The following is a 14,891-nucleotide window of genomic DNA, read 5'->3' on the forward strand; positions in this document are numbered from 1 at the left end:
TTGCTTCCCCCTTCCCTTTTACACTCCTCGTCCTAGCCTATACCAAGGTTAGGTCTATATTAGGCTTCGCCTAGGTAGGAGTCGGGCTTCGGGTTGGTTGCTTCCAGTCATATTGCCCCTCCAAGATTCATGGTCTGGGAGGTACGGTGCAGTTGAGCGGGTGAGCTTCTCCCCGTCTCCTGTTCCTTCCTGGTAGCCTACTCCTCCTACCTACCTCCCCCCCTCCTCCTCTCCAGCCTTGCTCTACTCGTGCGGGTGACGCTAGATGGCGTTTTCTCCGAGTTCAGGGACCTCTCTTGTTGGTTGAGGGATTCGCTCCCTCCCAGATTGTTCCCAGCATCGCTGTATTGGGGTTGGTGGTTTGTTTACTCGAACGTGTTCGAGTCACTGTTCGTCTCCTCGTCGGGTTACGTTGATAGCGGTATATTTTGCTTCACCCTATGTTATTATCATATAAGCATTTTACCCGTCTCGTTCTCCGGCGGGGAAGTAAGGGCGGAAGGTTTTTTCATATAGGGGAACGGATCCCTCCGTCCTCTTCAGTTCTTACCATCACTCGTTATTGTTTTTATTGTTTTTATTTTTAGATAAGTCTGTTATCTACAGGAGTACTCTCCTTTATTTATTATATATATAAATTCGTGAGTCCGGTCCTATACCAGGGGTCTTCGCCGTTATTTTACTGGCAGCCCTTATGGTTAGTTCCTGGTCTCTCCCCTTCATTCCCCGGAGTACTCCGGGGTCTGGAATCCTACCTTCCACTCTGTGTAATTTAGAGCTTTTTGGCCCAGTTTATGATAGGGAGTTCTTCTCCGCCGGAGTATTCCGGTTGTGGTTGAATTTCCGGCCTCGCCAGCTTTAGTTTGCTTAGGTGGGAGGTTTATGTACTTCTTCTTCTTACAGACTGTTCGCTGTGAGGAGCCGGGTGCACCGCCTCCCTCCAACAAAATTTTTACGGTCACGAGTTTGTCGGACCCACGCTGGTTGTGCGGTCCGCCTGGATGACCTGATTGTTTGGCACCCTGATGGTTGTGAGGTTTGCTTTGCTCTCTGCACAACTGTCCAGGATGAGTTGGTAAGTGACAGTCTTTACATTACTCTTGCTTTTGCTCCTCATATTGTATATTATACATTGTCTATGAGGTTCCCGGAATGGTTTTCGTCCTTAGCTAATTGTTGGTTTTCTTACAGGCGGACGAAACTTCCAAGAAGTCTGCCTTGGAATCCCTCCGGGCCTGGGTGGCTGGGTTTGGAAGGAACGTTCCGTCGGGGAAGCCCTACGTCCTCGATTTAGGTTGAGGGACTTACTCTACCCCGGCGCACGGGTGGTGGCAGCAGTGCCTGAAGATGTGGCCACCCCTATCATCCAGCAGATCCGGGATGAGACCCAGCCACCCCAAGCGGATATCCTCTACGCTGAGGTCTCGGAGGATGTTGCCGCCATTAATCTGGACCTAGAACCAATGGCTGTAGAGCAGGACCAGGTGGTAAGTGGTGAGGTAGGTGAGGTTGTTGGGGCGGGCCCCCCTTTATTTGACTCCCCTGCTTCATCTGTTTCTTCCTTTGCAGGCTTTGTGAAGTCTTCCTCCTTGGGTGATAGAGCTCCATCTGCTATCCCCAAGTTGAAGTTGAAGACTTCATGGAAGGCGAAGGGCTTCAAGTCCTCGTCTTCCAAGAAGGCATTGCCCTTCCCCCCGTCGAAGGCTAAGGTCTCAGGACCTGTAGCCTCCGGGAGCAAGTCTGGTTCCTCCAGCAAAGGCGCGAGTAAGAGGGCTGCAAAACCAAGCCCTCCTCGCCAACCTGCTTTCGATGCAGAGGCCTTTGCTAACCAGCTTTATAAACGGTTTACGGAGGACCTGGATTCAAGATTTAGTGAGATTTCGGAGAAGCTGGCCAGTCATGATAACATACTGGCGGGAATGGCTCACCCACCCCCAGCCGAACCACAGTATGTTATCCCCGACACTGCGGACCTCCCGCCGTTCGATGTCGGAAACCCTTGGCGGTTCGCTCTCCGGGCCATCCAACATGATGGCAAGCTGACTCTTGATGGTCTTGGCACGAGACGGTTGGAGGAATTGGAGTTCTTCCCCCCCGATCTCCTGCCCCCTTACCCAGGCTTCGTGAGACTCACGGAGGAAGCCTGGATTAGGTCAGACAAGGTTCCTAGGGAGACTGTCATCGTCCCTAGGGACCAAGCTCAGTCGGCTCTCCTGCGCACTCTGACGGAGTGGCAGGCAGATAACACGAAGTTGACTCCTTTCAAGGGGAACTTCACCATGTTCACCCTGGGAGTCGACCTTCCCACTCCTTGTTTGGACAAAGTCGCTCTGGCTACGGCCCGAGCGTGCTTTGACGGCATTCCGGTTCCTCAGCTAAGGGAGACAGACCCTACTTCCCTGGTATTCCCAGGAAGTAACGAGTTCTGGACAGACGCCCCGGCCACTTTCACGGTCGGGAAGCTGGACCCTCTCTGCGCCTCCACGCAATTTAGCGAGCAGCTCCCCAAGCTGCCGGAAGCTCTTTTGAAAGCGGAGTTTGATGCTCGGGTTAAGTTAGCCCGGTCGTTGAACTCCGTATGCCTTACTGAAGCTACGGCCGTCTCCTGCTCGGACGAGCCCTTCTTTCAGGTTTTGGCAAAGTCCTTGCTGGCAGGTTTCCAGTCTGACTTATCTGAATTCATCATGGCCAGACTGGAATGTAGGAAGTTCATCTTCGCCGATGCAACTATCCGTCACGAGCCCAACAAGCTCGTGAAAAGCTCGATCTGGGGACCTAACCTCTTCCCGGAAGAGGAGGTCACAAGTGTTATGGCCGAGGCTACACGGGCCAACCAAAGTCTTCGTTCTCGCTGGGGTATTTCAGCCTACAAGCGTAAGACCCCAGAATCGGCCGGCCCCCAATCGAGAGGAGGCAAACGCTTCAGGAGGCATAAGAGGCCTCACCACCAGGCGGTAGTCCAAGCCGTCCCGGTTTCGGCAGTGGCACAGCCTTCCACTTCAAAGGCTCACCCCCAACAATACGTGCTGGTCCAACCAGCTGCACCCTCATATGTGGCCTCACCGGCATACAACCCCACATATGAAGGCCGTGGTTACTTTCACGGCCTTAACAGGGTTGCAAGGGGAGGAAGGGGCAAAGCCCCTCATAGAGGAAAGCCCAATACCACCCCAAGGGGAAGACCTGGACGTGGTAGAGGGAATAAACCCGCTCCCTCCCACTGAGAGAACACAGGTAGGCGGTCGCCTGTTTTGGTTCAGGGACCAATGGACCTTCAGCCCTTGGGCACACAGCATTGTGTCCAAAGGCCTAGGATGGAGCTGGATCAAAAACCCTCCTCCTCTAACCAGGTTTTACCAGCCACCGACACCAATCCTAAAGGATTATGTGACAGAATTGCTCAACAAACGAGCAATAAAGAAAGTAAGGCACCTAAAGTTTCAAGGCAGGTTATTCACTGTTCCCAAAAAAGACTCCGATCAGCAAAGAGTGATCCTGGATCTGTCGCGTCTAAATCTCTACATAAAATGCGACAAGTTTCGCATGCTTACGGTAGCTCAGGTACGGACTCTACTTCCGCGTGGAGCCGTCACCACCTCTATCGATCTTTCAGACGCTTATTATCACGTCCCAGTTGCGCGGAACTTCTCTCAGTTCCTCGGTTTCAGACTCGGGAATCAAGCCTACTCCTTCAGGGTCATGCCATTCGGTCTGAACATTGCGCCCAGGATATTCACAAAGCTGGCGGACACGGTAATACAGCAACTCCGGTCTCAAGGGATATCCCTAGCAGCATATTTGGACGATTGGATAATTTGGGCACCAACAGTTCCGGAGTGTCAGAAAGCCACGTCCATAGTCATCAGTTTCCTGGAGTCGCTAGGTTTCCAACTGAACAGAGAGAAGTCCCGCCTGACTCCGGAGTCCCGGTTTCAGTGGTTGGGTCTCCAATGGGATCTGTCATCTCACACGCTGTCCCTTCCGCCTCCCAAGAGGAAAGAGATAGCATCTCTCACCAGGAGATTCCTCAAAAATCCATCAGCATCCCGCCGGTCCCAAGAAAGGGTCCTTGGGTCTCTTCAGTTTGCCTCAGTGACAAACCTGCTATTAAAAGCGAAGTTAAAAGACATAAACAGAGTGTGGCGGAGTCGAGCCAATGTCAAGCTCAGAGACAAGGTCTCCTCTATCCTCAAATCTTAAAGACAAGGTTGCGACCGTGGGCTTCGGTCAAAGGCTTGTCCAATACAGTTCCGCTTCAATTTCCCCCTCCGGCACTAGTAGTTCACACAGACGCTTCCTTAAGCGGCTGGGGGATATTCACCAAAACAAAAGTACAAGGAACGTGGTCCACAATGTTTCAGCAGTTCCATATAAACACCCTGGAAGCTATGGCGGTATTTCTAACTCTGAAGAAAATCCGCCCCCAACCGGATTCATATCAGGTTGGTTTATTGGACAGCGAGTGGTAGTTCATTGCATCAACAGGGGCGGCTCCAAATCAGGCCGAGTAAACCAAGTAATGGTTGCTATCTTCTCCCTGGCGAACAAGCACGGCTGGCACCTGTCAGCCACCCACCTAGCGGGGGTACGGAACGTGGTGGCGGATTCCCTGTCCAGGAACGCTCCGTTGGAGACGGAGTGGTCCCTGGACGTGGAATCTTTCAAGTGGATTTGCCGGGTTCCGGGCCTCCAAGTGGATCTGTTCGCAACGGAGAGCAACTTCAAACTCCCCTGTTATGTGGCTCCCAACCTGGACCCTCAGGCGTTCGCCATAGACGCAATGACAGTAGATTGGAACAATTGGGAGAAGATTTATCTTTTCCCCCCAATAAACTTACTGCTGAAAGTTTTACACAAACTCAGGACATTCAAAGGTCAATTAGCCCTAGTAGCTCCCTATTGGCCGAAGAGCAATTGGTTCCTCTTCTTCAGGAACTGGGATTACGGAGTCTTCGGATCCCCAAGCCCATTCTGACTCAGACAGTACAAACCAAGACTGTGTCAGCTTCCTCAAGAATTCAGAATGCCCTAGTTTTATGGACTTTATAAAATTCGCAGCTCAAAAGGAGCGAACATTGACCCTGTCAACACTCTGTTTTTAGAATCAGATAAGAGAGATTCTACTATTAGACAATATGATTCAGCAGTCAAAAATTAGCCTCCTTCCTAAAAGCATCTGAAGCCAAAATCATGACAGCTAATTTAGGAGTTTCCTTCTTTAGATCATTGTTTGAGAAAGGCCTAGCTCCGGCCACTATTACCACAATCAAGTCAGCATTAAAGAAAGTTTTTCTTTACGGCTTTAAAATCGACCTTCACAGATTCCTACTTTTCATCTATCCCCAGAGCATGCGCTCGTCTGAGACCAGTATCACGCCCACAGTCTGTTACGTGGTTTCTCAATGACGTCCTTAAGTTAGCATCAGAGATGGATAACTTTCATTGCTCTTATCAGGATCTGTTAAGGAAGACTTTGTTCTTGATTAGCTTGGCTTCAGGTGCTAGAATCTCAGAGCTATCGGCTCTCACTAGAGGTGATAATTATGTGAACTTCCTCCCATCTGGAGAGGTCCTCCTTTCCCTGACCCTAGATTTTTAGCTAAGAACGAAGACCCACAGGACAGGTGGTCTCCTTGGAAGGTGGTGCCCTTCCTCAAGACCAGTCTTTATGTCCAGTTTATACACTTAAATCTTACCTTTCAAGAACTCCACAGAGTAAGTCGGGTCCTCTTTTTATCAGGGAGAAAGGTGGTACTCTTTCACTAAATGCTATAAGACAACAAATTTTATATTTCATTAAACAGGCCAACCCAGATTCAATCCCCAAGGTTCATGATATTCGAGCAGTTGCTACTTCTATTAATTACTTTCATAATATGGACTTTTTCGGAGTTATCTAAATTTACGGGTTGGAAATCACCTCTAGTGTTTAAACGCCACTATTTAAAAACGCTCAAGCCCTGAAATTTTCTACCATAGCTGTGGGAAGTGTCATCTCCCCACCTTAGTTAATCATATCCTTGTCCTTTCCTTTCCCCCCGCCCGCCTGCCTCATTTACTTTTCTGCTTATTCTCCTGGTTGATTATACCTCACTGCCTGGCTCCTCATATTGTTGTTTCTTGTACCTGTTGATGGAAAAAGTGTAATCTGAAATGCCATGATTGTTTCTCTTGTGGGGTACTGGACAGTTTTTATTTGGTTCCATGTACCCCAGATGAATGTATATATTAATATTGATTGATTTTGTCTCTTACGTGTTTAGCCTAAGTTTATGTGTATAGTATTAAGGTTATATTTGCAGTTATTTTGTGCGCTTTTCATGTTTCATTTGCTTTAAGTAATTTTAAGGTTTTTTGGGGCTTTTTTTTCTCCGTCGTGTGGGAACCTGCCCCATGTTTCATAGTATTAAGTTCTTTAATGTGCCTTAGATTTAATATGCCTTAGTCTTAGTGTTCTTGCTACACGGAAGAGATTGCTTAATTAAAATTATTCTGGTAAAACTTTTGTTTTTCTTCAGATTATCCCTCAATTTCTTTCTCCTAGTAGTTGCAGCCTTGGCATGATTCTCTATCACGATTTCACCGGCTGACACGGGACTGGACTCAGAAAAGGGATTTTGACAGAGGAAAAATCTATTTCTGAGGAAGGTCCCGTGTCACCCGGTGACCCTCCCTGAATTAACTAGTACTTTCCCCTCCCTCTGGCACATGCCAAGTCTGGGGTTAGTGCTAGCATGGAATGAGGTAGGTGGCGCTGGTGTCGCCGTCCTGGCGGGTGTTTGGTGTGGGGGCTGTAACGGCTCACCGCTCTGTTCCGGGGATTTTGATAAGGAGAGATCTTTCGAGTAGGTTTCCGTGGTAGTGGTAATTCACTCACCCCTTCTTATACCGACGCCTTCCTAGAAGGCGCTCGACTGGGGGTAGTAACCCCAGCTTTCCTGAAAGCTCTTTTTCTCTGGTATATCTAGCAAGGTTATACCTAGAAATTCGTGCTGTAATGGAATTTCACCGGGTGACACGGGACCTTCCTCAGAAATAGATTTTTCCTCTGTCAAAATCCCTTTTTTGTTCCTTGGTGGCGCCCGGAACAAGGGTATTATAGGTTGTCTGTCACATAGAGGTTGGTACACCGGTTGGCAGCTCCTAGAGGTCTTCAGCCCCTGAGTGGATCGCTGGACCTCTTAAGGAAAGCAGACAAAATGAGGGAGTTCATTGAAGTCAGCTTCCTTAATCCAGGTAAGGACCTTAAGTTGGTTTATTAACCCTTAAGCAAATTCCAACGATGTTGGCTGTCTCTGACCCTCCACCAAAGGTGTCAATCAGCTATATATATAACTACCAGGTAAGTTAGATGTTTAAAAATGATATTTTCATAATAAAATAAATTTTTGAACATACTTACCTGGTAGTTATATATAATTAAATTCCCACCCTCCTCCCTCTAGAGACTAGGGGCATGGAAGATCTGAGGAATAGTTGGAATGGTTCCAGGTACCTGGGTATTAATTACAGGTGGTTCACCTGACTACCGATCGGCGATTATAAAAGTTTTTGAAATTCTGCCGTGACGTCAGGGACTTAAGTTTATATATATAACTACCAGGTAAGTATGTTCAAAAATTTATTTTATTATGAAAATATCATTTTTAAAAAATAGTTTGAAAAAGAACAGCAGATCGTCGTTGTGTAGGCTAGTAGCTTTGTCTTGGCTCTCAAACTCAGTTATGTGTATATCTTGCACAGTGATTGGTGCCCGAAAACAAATTTACATTAGATTATATCAGAGGTATTGTGTCAGTTCACTGCTCTCATGGGCTATTTTTGATACTGACTAGTCAATGATACATGCCTTGAAAATGAAGGAAACTGCAGAAGAAACAACTGCACCATAAAAAATAAATTTTTATTGCTGAAAAGGCAAAAAAATCAAACAGAAATCACATTGAATTTTCCCAAAGGTTAAACCCTGAATCCTAGCTTATTCATCCACCCCTCCATGTCTTCCTCTTCATCAAGAGGATCCTCAGTTTGAAGATCCTTACGATACACATCAGCTTATAGAGTAAATGATAATAATTCCTTACAGTTTTTAAACATTTATCTCCTGTGTGCAAGCGTCTTCATGTGTAGGTGTAATAACTATATGGCAAGAACTATATCAGCATGTTTGTCTTGCATCATCACATCATCATCATAACCATCATTCAGAATTGCCAAGCGTATGTCACATCATCATCATCATAACCATCATTCAGAACAGCCGAGTAAGGTGTGAAAGACTTGCATGGAAGTGGATTCGTATTAGCATACCCTTACATATGTATAGGGTGAGTTGGGTTTTTAAGATTACAGTACAGTAATGTTTTTTCATTTGGTATTGTTATTAACTAATATATGATTTATAAATTAGCTGTTTAAGTTAAATATCAATAAAGCTTATAGCCAACAATACACTACAGTATTAGGAGGTTTGGGTGGCTGAGTTATTTGCGAATTTTTTATTTTCTTGGGGCTTGTATCCCTAACCCCCACAGGTTTTGAGGGACAACTGTATGACAGTACTATTACTGTATATGATAATACAGGCAGTCCCCACTTACCGGCAGCATTGGTTAACAGTGTTTCGGTTTTACAACGTTTGGCTGACAACGTCGTTAACCAGATTTTTGGTGTTGGTAAGCGATTTTCGGCTCCAGCAAGCAGTTTATCAGCGACTGTAAGCAGTTTATCAGCATTGGTAAGCAGTTTATCAGTATCATTAAATGGTTTATCGGTGCCGGTAAGTGATTTTTTGGCGCCGATAGCCAGTGCTTACAGCATCGTAAACACCATTTGTTACCATGATTACCATGATGCTCTGGTTAACAACGATTTTCAGTTATCGGCACTCAGCCGGGAACGGAAACCCTGCCGTTAACAGGGGACTGCCTACGGGGACTGTTCTTTATGCACTAATATTACTCACAACACTAACAACTGCATTCGAAAATTATTCTGGTGTAAATGGCTGTACAAATATAAGGTCTTGTTTGTTCATGAATTATCAGAATGGATAGTAAGACTTTTTCAATGATAGATTGTTTCATAAATCCTCATTTTCATTATTTATTGATATGCTTTAAATCTGTTAAAAGGTATTCACTAATTGATCTACTCATAAAGCATAGAAGACAATTAACATTAACTGTAGGATGCTCCATACTAAAATCTGAACTGCAAGGAAAACCAATAGTTTTGTATCTTAGACTGTAACATTAAGAAGTTCTTTACGAAAGTCTTAACTGCAGTGAAAACCAGTAGTTCTGTATCTTGGACTATTTGTATGTGGGGCAGACACATAATCTGTGGTAAAGAGCTGTGTTAGTGAAGTATAAGCTGTAAAATCCAAATTGTTCTTTTAGAGTAGGTAGTAAAGGTTCGTAGTAATCAGAGAAAGCTTCTGTTTCAAATAACGATTATTGTTGATGCACCTGGAGCACCCAACATCATCTGCCTTGATTTGCACCCGCATCACTGGTGAATCCTGCATTACAGTACAGTACTCTTTATTATTCTTTATTTTATTCATATCTCATAATTAATTCATGGATTAATGTATTCAGCTCAGACATGTTTTTTTCTTGTTAATTGTGTTTTTACAGGAAGTGAGGATCTTTGAATACTTATACTGAACTTGTAGGGAATTTATACATATTTGCTATTCACCCTTGGATGGTTGTCTTAAGAGTATACATACATATAGCGTGTGTGTGTATTGCATGCACTAACAATTTGGTGAAGCGTACAGTCTAGAATTTTGTCACTGTTATTTAGGTAAATAGCTTGTGGCATTCAGTTAGTATCCAGGGAAAAGTTGTTATGTCAAGTAACTTATTTAGAAACTAATAATGAAGACAGCTCATACACTAACTCTAACATGATGGTCTGAGACAGCCAGTGAGGGACTCAAACTTACAGACTATTCTTTGTACCCTAGTCTTATGCTATGACATGACCTTTACGAAATCTTTGTTTATTGCTTTATAATCACAAGCACATGTTGCTCTGCTTCCAACCTATATAGAAATTACTTTTGAAAAGTGCCCTTTATTGTCTCTTTTGATTGGTGTTTTTCCAATTTTGTATCCACTTCATTGGTACCTCATTGCAGATATTGGACAACCTCATGGTTCTCTTCTGTACTTACTAGTAGGGTGTTATTCCACTTATACATCCTTAAGTACTTTAGGTTTTTTATTTTTGTCTTGAGATATTTTTCTCTGGTCACTTCATGCAGTGGCCATAATGATACTATTAAACCTCTTGTCTTTTTGGCTTTCCATTGGGTTGCACTTTGTAGAATTAGAATGTGGCACTTTATGACTGAACTGTAGCCTTTTGGATGTACAGTTACCCCCAAGACTTGCTAAGAGCTTGTGAGTGCTCAGAACCATTGGCAAAACAAAGAACATTATGGAGTACCTGTATATTTATTTTTGCTTGTTGCCTGGGATAGGCTAAGTTGGAATTAGAATATGGTGCACCAAGCACAAGATTTGACCTTCCTTTAGCTTGGCTTCATCACCAGCTGCATAAAATATTTTTCTTCATTTCTCTTAGCTTTAGACCACTGCTCTTAGTACTATGGTGTACTTATCTTTTTATAAGATCTTCCTGTGACAGGATGTAAGTATCTTCCAAATCAAATAGCCAGTATGAGTTGATGATGGGAAGGTTTGTCCGCAACAGACCACATATTAAAAGATTGTGAAAAAAGTCGGTGTTTAGAATGTTTAGCATGTGTGGCTTTTACTTTTCATCCATACCCTTAAGTATCTTCCTAAACAGCTTTCCACCTTCTGTAACTTTATCTTGCTCTATTTTTCACATTTCATTGAATAGGAAGCAAACCTTGTGGAGTATAGATATGTGGTTCCATTACCTTAAATTGATTTATAATGGTGTTAGATTTATAAAAATCTGGTCATCTCTGCGAGGAGACTGGGAAAATAGTATTTAGCATTGAAATAGTGGCTACAAAATAATTTATCACTCTCATCAATGTGAGTATTGAATATGAATGTAGTATACAATTACTGCATGCTTAGGAAAAATACAGACAAGCAAATCATAGTGCTGGAGAATCAGGAAAAGTCTTTGGGTCTCTTAAATATATGTGGTCTCTCGAAATGATGGAGTCCATTTTTTTAAAGTTCCTTCTTAATTGGGTTGTATTAAGGATATTTCATTTAGTTGGTTATCATATTTCACTTGTGGTAAACTCTTCTGCATCTAGTTAAGGTTGGTTTAAACCTGATTTTTAAAAAATATTCCCTTAAAATGAGAACCATATCTTGTTAGTTGGCAATGTGGTTATTTACAGTCTTGGGATTGAAGATTCCTGAAATACTTCTATTATTTTCTCTTAATGGATAATTCTTTTCTTATTTCCAGGGAATCTTGTAATTTCTCTATAAAGAAATGTCTACCACAACATTTTTCTGTCTTATGTAACCTCACATAAAAGGTCTTCTGTAATTATCATTACTTTTCAAAATGAACTACTACAAAGTATTTTAGAAATTGTTGACTGTGACCTGTAGTCTATAATTTGGAAATGGTTGTCTATCTTTTTGACTTAGGACTTTAGTGTAGTTTATTTGTGTCCATATACAGTATATTTATTTAAATAACATTTTATTACCTACAGATTACCATTATTTGCATGTATTTTGGATGTTTTATATACAGAAGATTGCATTGAAGCATAGAAAGTTTGTAAATCTTGCACATATTCAATGGAATTAATCAACTCGGTTTTAGTGCTTTTGTTTAATAGCCTACAATCTGTGTCATGCATTTTTACAAAACCTGAGTATCTGTGAATGTTCATCAATGTTAGTATCCATATTGCAACTGCATATGTCACATAATTAGAGTCTTATTGGAGAGAGTGATATGTACACTATTGACATGTTTATATTTTGTGTTTCAAAAGAAACTAGAGAAAAATATTTTTATTTTGGTTTGCAAAGTGAAATTCGTGTAAAAAGATATAACAGTGTCACAGTTTGTTTACTGTTGAAATACATTTCAAAGCACAGCATAGGCAAATTAAAATCTTAATTATTTTTTTTTTTATAATATAGAGTAAAATTCACAAAATAAGATTTACTGGCTTTTAACAGTATGAACTTTCCCATACTGGTTATTTCTTACAGGGCTGGAGGCAAAGGTAATTGAAATGCAAGATAACTGTGACCAAATGGAAGGCCTGAACACCCAAGAAATGGCCAAAATCAAGCACATGGTAAGTTGTTGGTTTTGGATTGCTACATATCTTTGTAGTGCATGTATTTACCTTTACCTTTTCTTACTTCCTAATGACCACCATATTCTTTGGAAGCTTGAATTTCAAGTCAGTGGCCCCTAGGGGCTTGTTCCATATGAGTAGTGTTCATCTTCTGAATAATAATAATAATAATAAATCAATAATAATAATAAATCAATGTTTTACCAACTAAAGTATTGGATTTTTCATTCTTAGAATCCTTACAACAAGAGATGATGCTTGTTATTTTTATTACCTGTATGGCATAGTTCTGATTTTCGTTTATGTGGATAAGATAAAAACACCAAACTATGTAAATAAATACAGAATAATGGCAATCCTTATGTTACGAGCATCAAAAGCAAGTGTTAGTTTGTTTTCTGCATTTTTTAGATTCCAAAATAATTGTAGAGCTCTATTTGCAAATGAATTTTGTTCTTTATTACAGTATATACAATATTTGAAAATAGGTTGAATGCACTGGTAATTATTTTTTATTTTGTTTTTATAAAAAGTTATGTAGCTAGGCTGTGGGGTCTATAAATAATTCCTTATTAAGATGCTCATGTTTCACTTTTTATGTTTTTTTAGTTAAAATAAGTATTGTAGGTAGCTGGCCATTTTTTAATTCATTCTTTCTTCTGGTATTGTAATTTTTCTTTTATATGGTAACAGTGCACATTTTCAGAATTGAAATCAGTAAGTGAATTAGACTTTAAAGCTTTTAGTCTCACAGTTATGCATCTGTGAAGTATGACAGCTTTTATGATTGCACAGTTCTTAGCCCTTAAGCTGTTTAATCTAGACTGTATATACACTTAGTGTGCATATTTTACCTGCACCATTAAGTACATATATATAAGGACCTCAGTCATATTAACTGCAAGGTCATTCCACTTGAAAACTTCCTCGGTATGCCTATAGTGGTCATGTACAGTAAATCATATCCAAATAATACCAATGTCTCCCTGCCCCCATTTTCCTCAATCGCTGTCCAACATCTCTCAACTGTTATTTTTTAGTGTGACCATAGGGTTTTCTCCCAGTTCCACATTTAGATCCTACACTTCTTTTCTTTTTTCTTTTGTGGATCTCTTTATTTTGCTGTCCAACCACTTCAACTCTATCGTTACTCTCTCAAGTGCTGAATGGCCAAAAGTGCCCCCGGTTCTTGGCTTGACAGCCTGTTTCATAAAATCAAGATACTATATATAAAAATAAGAAAGGTAAATAGTAAATACAAAAAAGAATTGTTTGTATAAGAATAAGAAACTAATGAGATCAAAATAAATTTAACAAAATATATGTAGATAAAGTACTGTTTTTGTGATACCATTTTAGATGTGATACATTTTTAGCTACATCATTTAAATTATGCTACAAATGTAGATGTGATACTTTTTTTAAATTGTAAAATAAAGGTTAGTTTATAACAGGAACTATGTGGAATTCCTGGTAGCTGTGAGATATTTATAAAATATTCAAGTTCAGGATATAGTATAGGGTCTTTGTTACTTAACAGACTTTGTTACTTACCAGAGAGCCAGACCCTCAAAACATCTGTTGAGTTGAGATGCTACTGTATAGTATTAATGAAGTTGTTGTATAGTATTAAGTTGTTGTATAGTATTAATGAAGTTGTTTGCAGATTTTTGTCATTATATTTTGTACTTTTCACAGTTACTGAATACGAATGGAGAGCTTGAGACCCTCAAGATAGAATTAAAAACGAAGAGTGAAGCTCTTTCTAATGCAGAAGCTCGTTTGAATTCTGTGGCTGCCTTAGAAGATCGAGTGCGCATGTTGAGCGAAGAAAAAACTGAGTTGGAGAGTACAGTTGCTGGTCTTAATCACAAACTCAGCACTCTTAACACAAGGTTTGAGACGTAATCAGTTACGCTTTTTGTTTATTTTGGTATAATCAGTAAATAACTGTGGCATTGAACGAAGCATGTGGCTGTAGATTTTTCCTAATTCTATTGTAACTTTTGATTATTTGGTACATTGTCATGATGTTTAATTGTTGTTTGTTAAAAGCTTTAGATTCAACTATTGTTTTGTAAAAGTATTAATTATCTTCTTTTGCATTAAATTTTGAAGAGGAACTCGGCTTGATTGTTTTAGACAGTACAGTAGTTAGTAGGCTCAAGTTAGCAACTAAAATCTTGGATAACAATTTGGCTGAGCTTAGAAATATGACTTATTTTGTTTCCAAGGAAGAGAAAGTCAGTGCAAGTTTAAGTAAGATCCTCCCTTCTTCACTAAATACAAGAGAGATGCAGTTGCATCCAATTAAGATGAAATTTGTTAAAGGTCGTTAAACAAGTTATACAGTATCATGAATTACCCATGAAAATATGCAAGGGAACATTCTTAGTAATAATGAGATAATTAATCTAAACTGAAAGTTGGAAACTATGGTTATTTAATTTGCCAACTAGTTATTTAAAAAATGAGTAAGCTGCAAGAAGCATATAGTATGTTACTAACCTGTCTGTATCATTTTATTTAAGGCTGGGCAAGTCAAACCAGAAATTATCGTTTTAAATCTAGCTTACACGAGATTTGCATATATACTAGT

At 41.1% G+C, this 14,891-nt stretch overlaps 1 protein-coding gene across 3 annotated transcripts in view; it reads left to right on the plus strand.

Moving 5' to 3' along the window:
- Nucleotides 1-14,891, plus strand: part of LOC136838740 (golgin subfamily A member 1-like) — a 111,576-nt gene that overhangs the window by 38,389 nt on the left and 58,296 nt on the right. For all 3 annotated transcript variants that reach the window (XR_010853102.1, XM_067104192.1, XM_067104193.1), the window contains exons 5-6: nt 12,201-12,289; nt 13,991-14,187. Coding sequence is in view for 2 of the 3 variants with exons in the window: in XM_067104192.1 (XP_066960293.1) it covers nt 12,201-12,289; nt 13,991-14,187 (286 nt within the window). In the remaining variant the exon portion in view is untranslated. The remainder of the gene's footprint in view (nt 1-12,200; nt 12,290-13,990; nt 14,188-14,891) is intronic.

This window comes from Macrobrachium rosenbergii, chromosome 5, assembly GCF_040412425.1.
Source record: "Macrobrachium rosenbergii isolate ZJJX-2024 chromosome 5, ASM4041242v1, whole genome shotgun sequence".
In the NCBI taxonomy this organism is placed as follows: Eukaryota; Metazoa; Arthropoda; class Malacostraca; order Decapoda; family Palaemonidae; genus Macrobrachium; species Macrobrachium rosenbergii.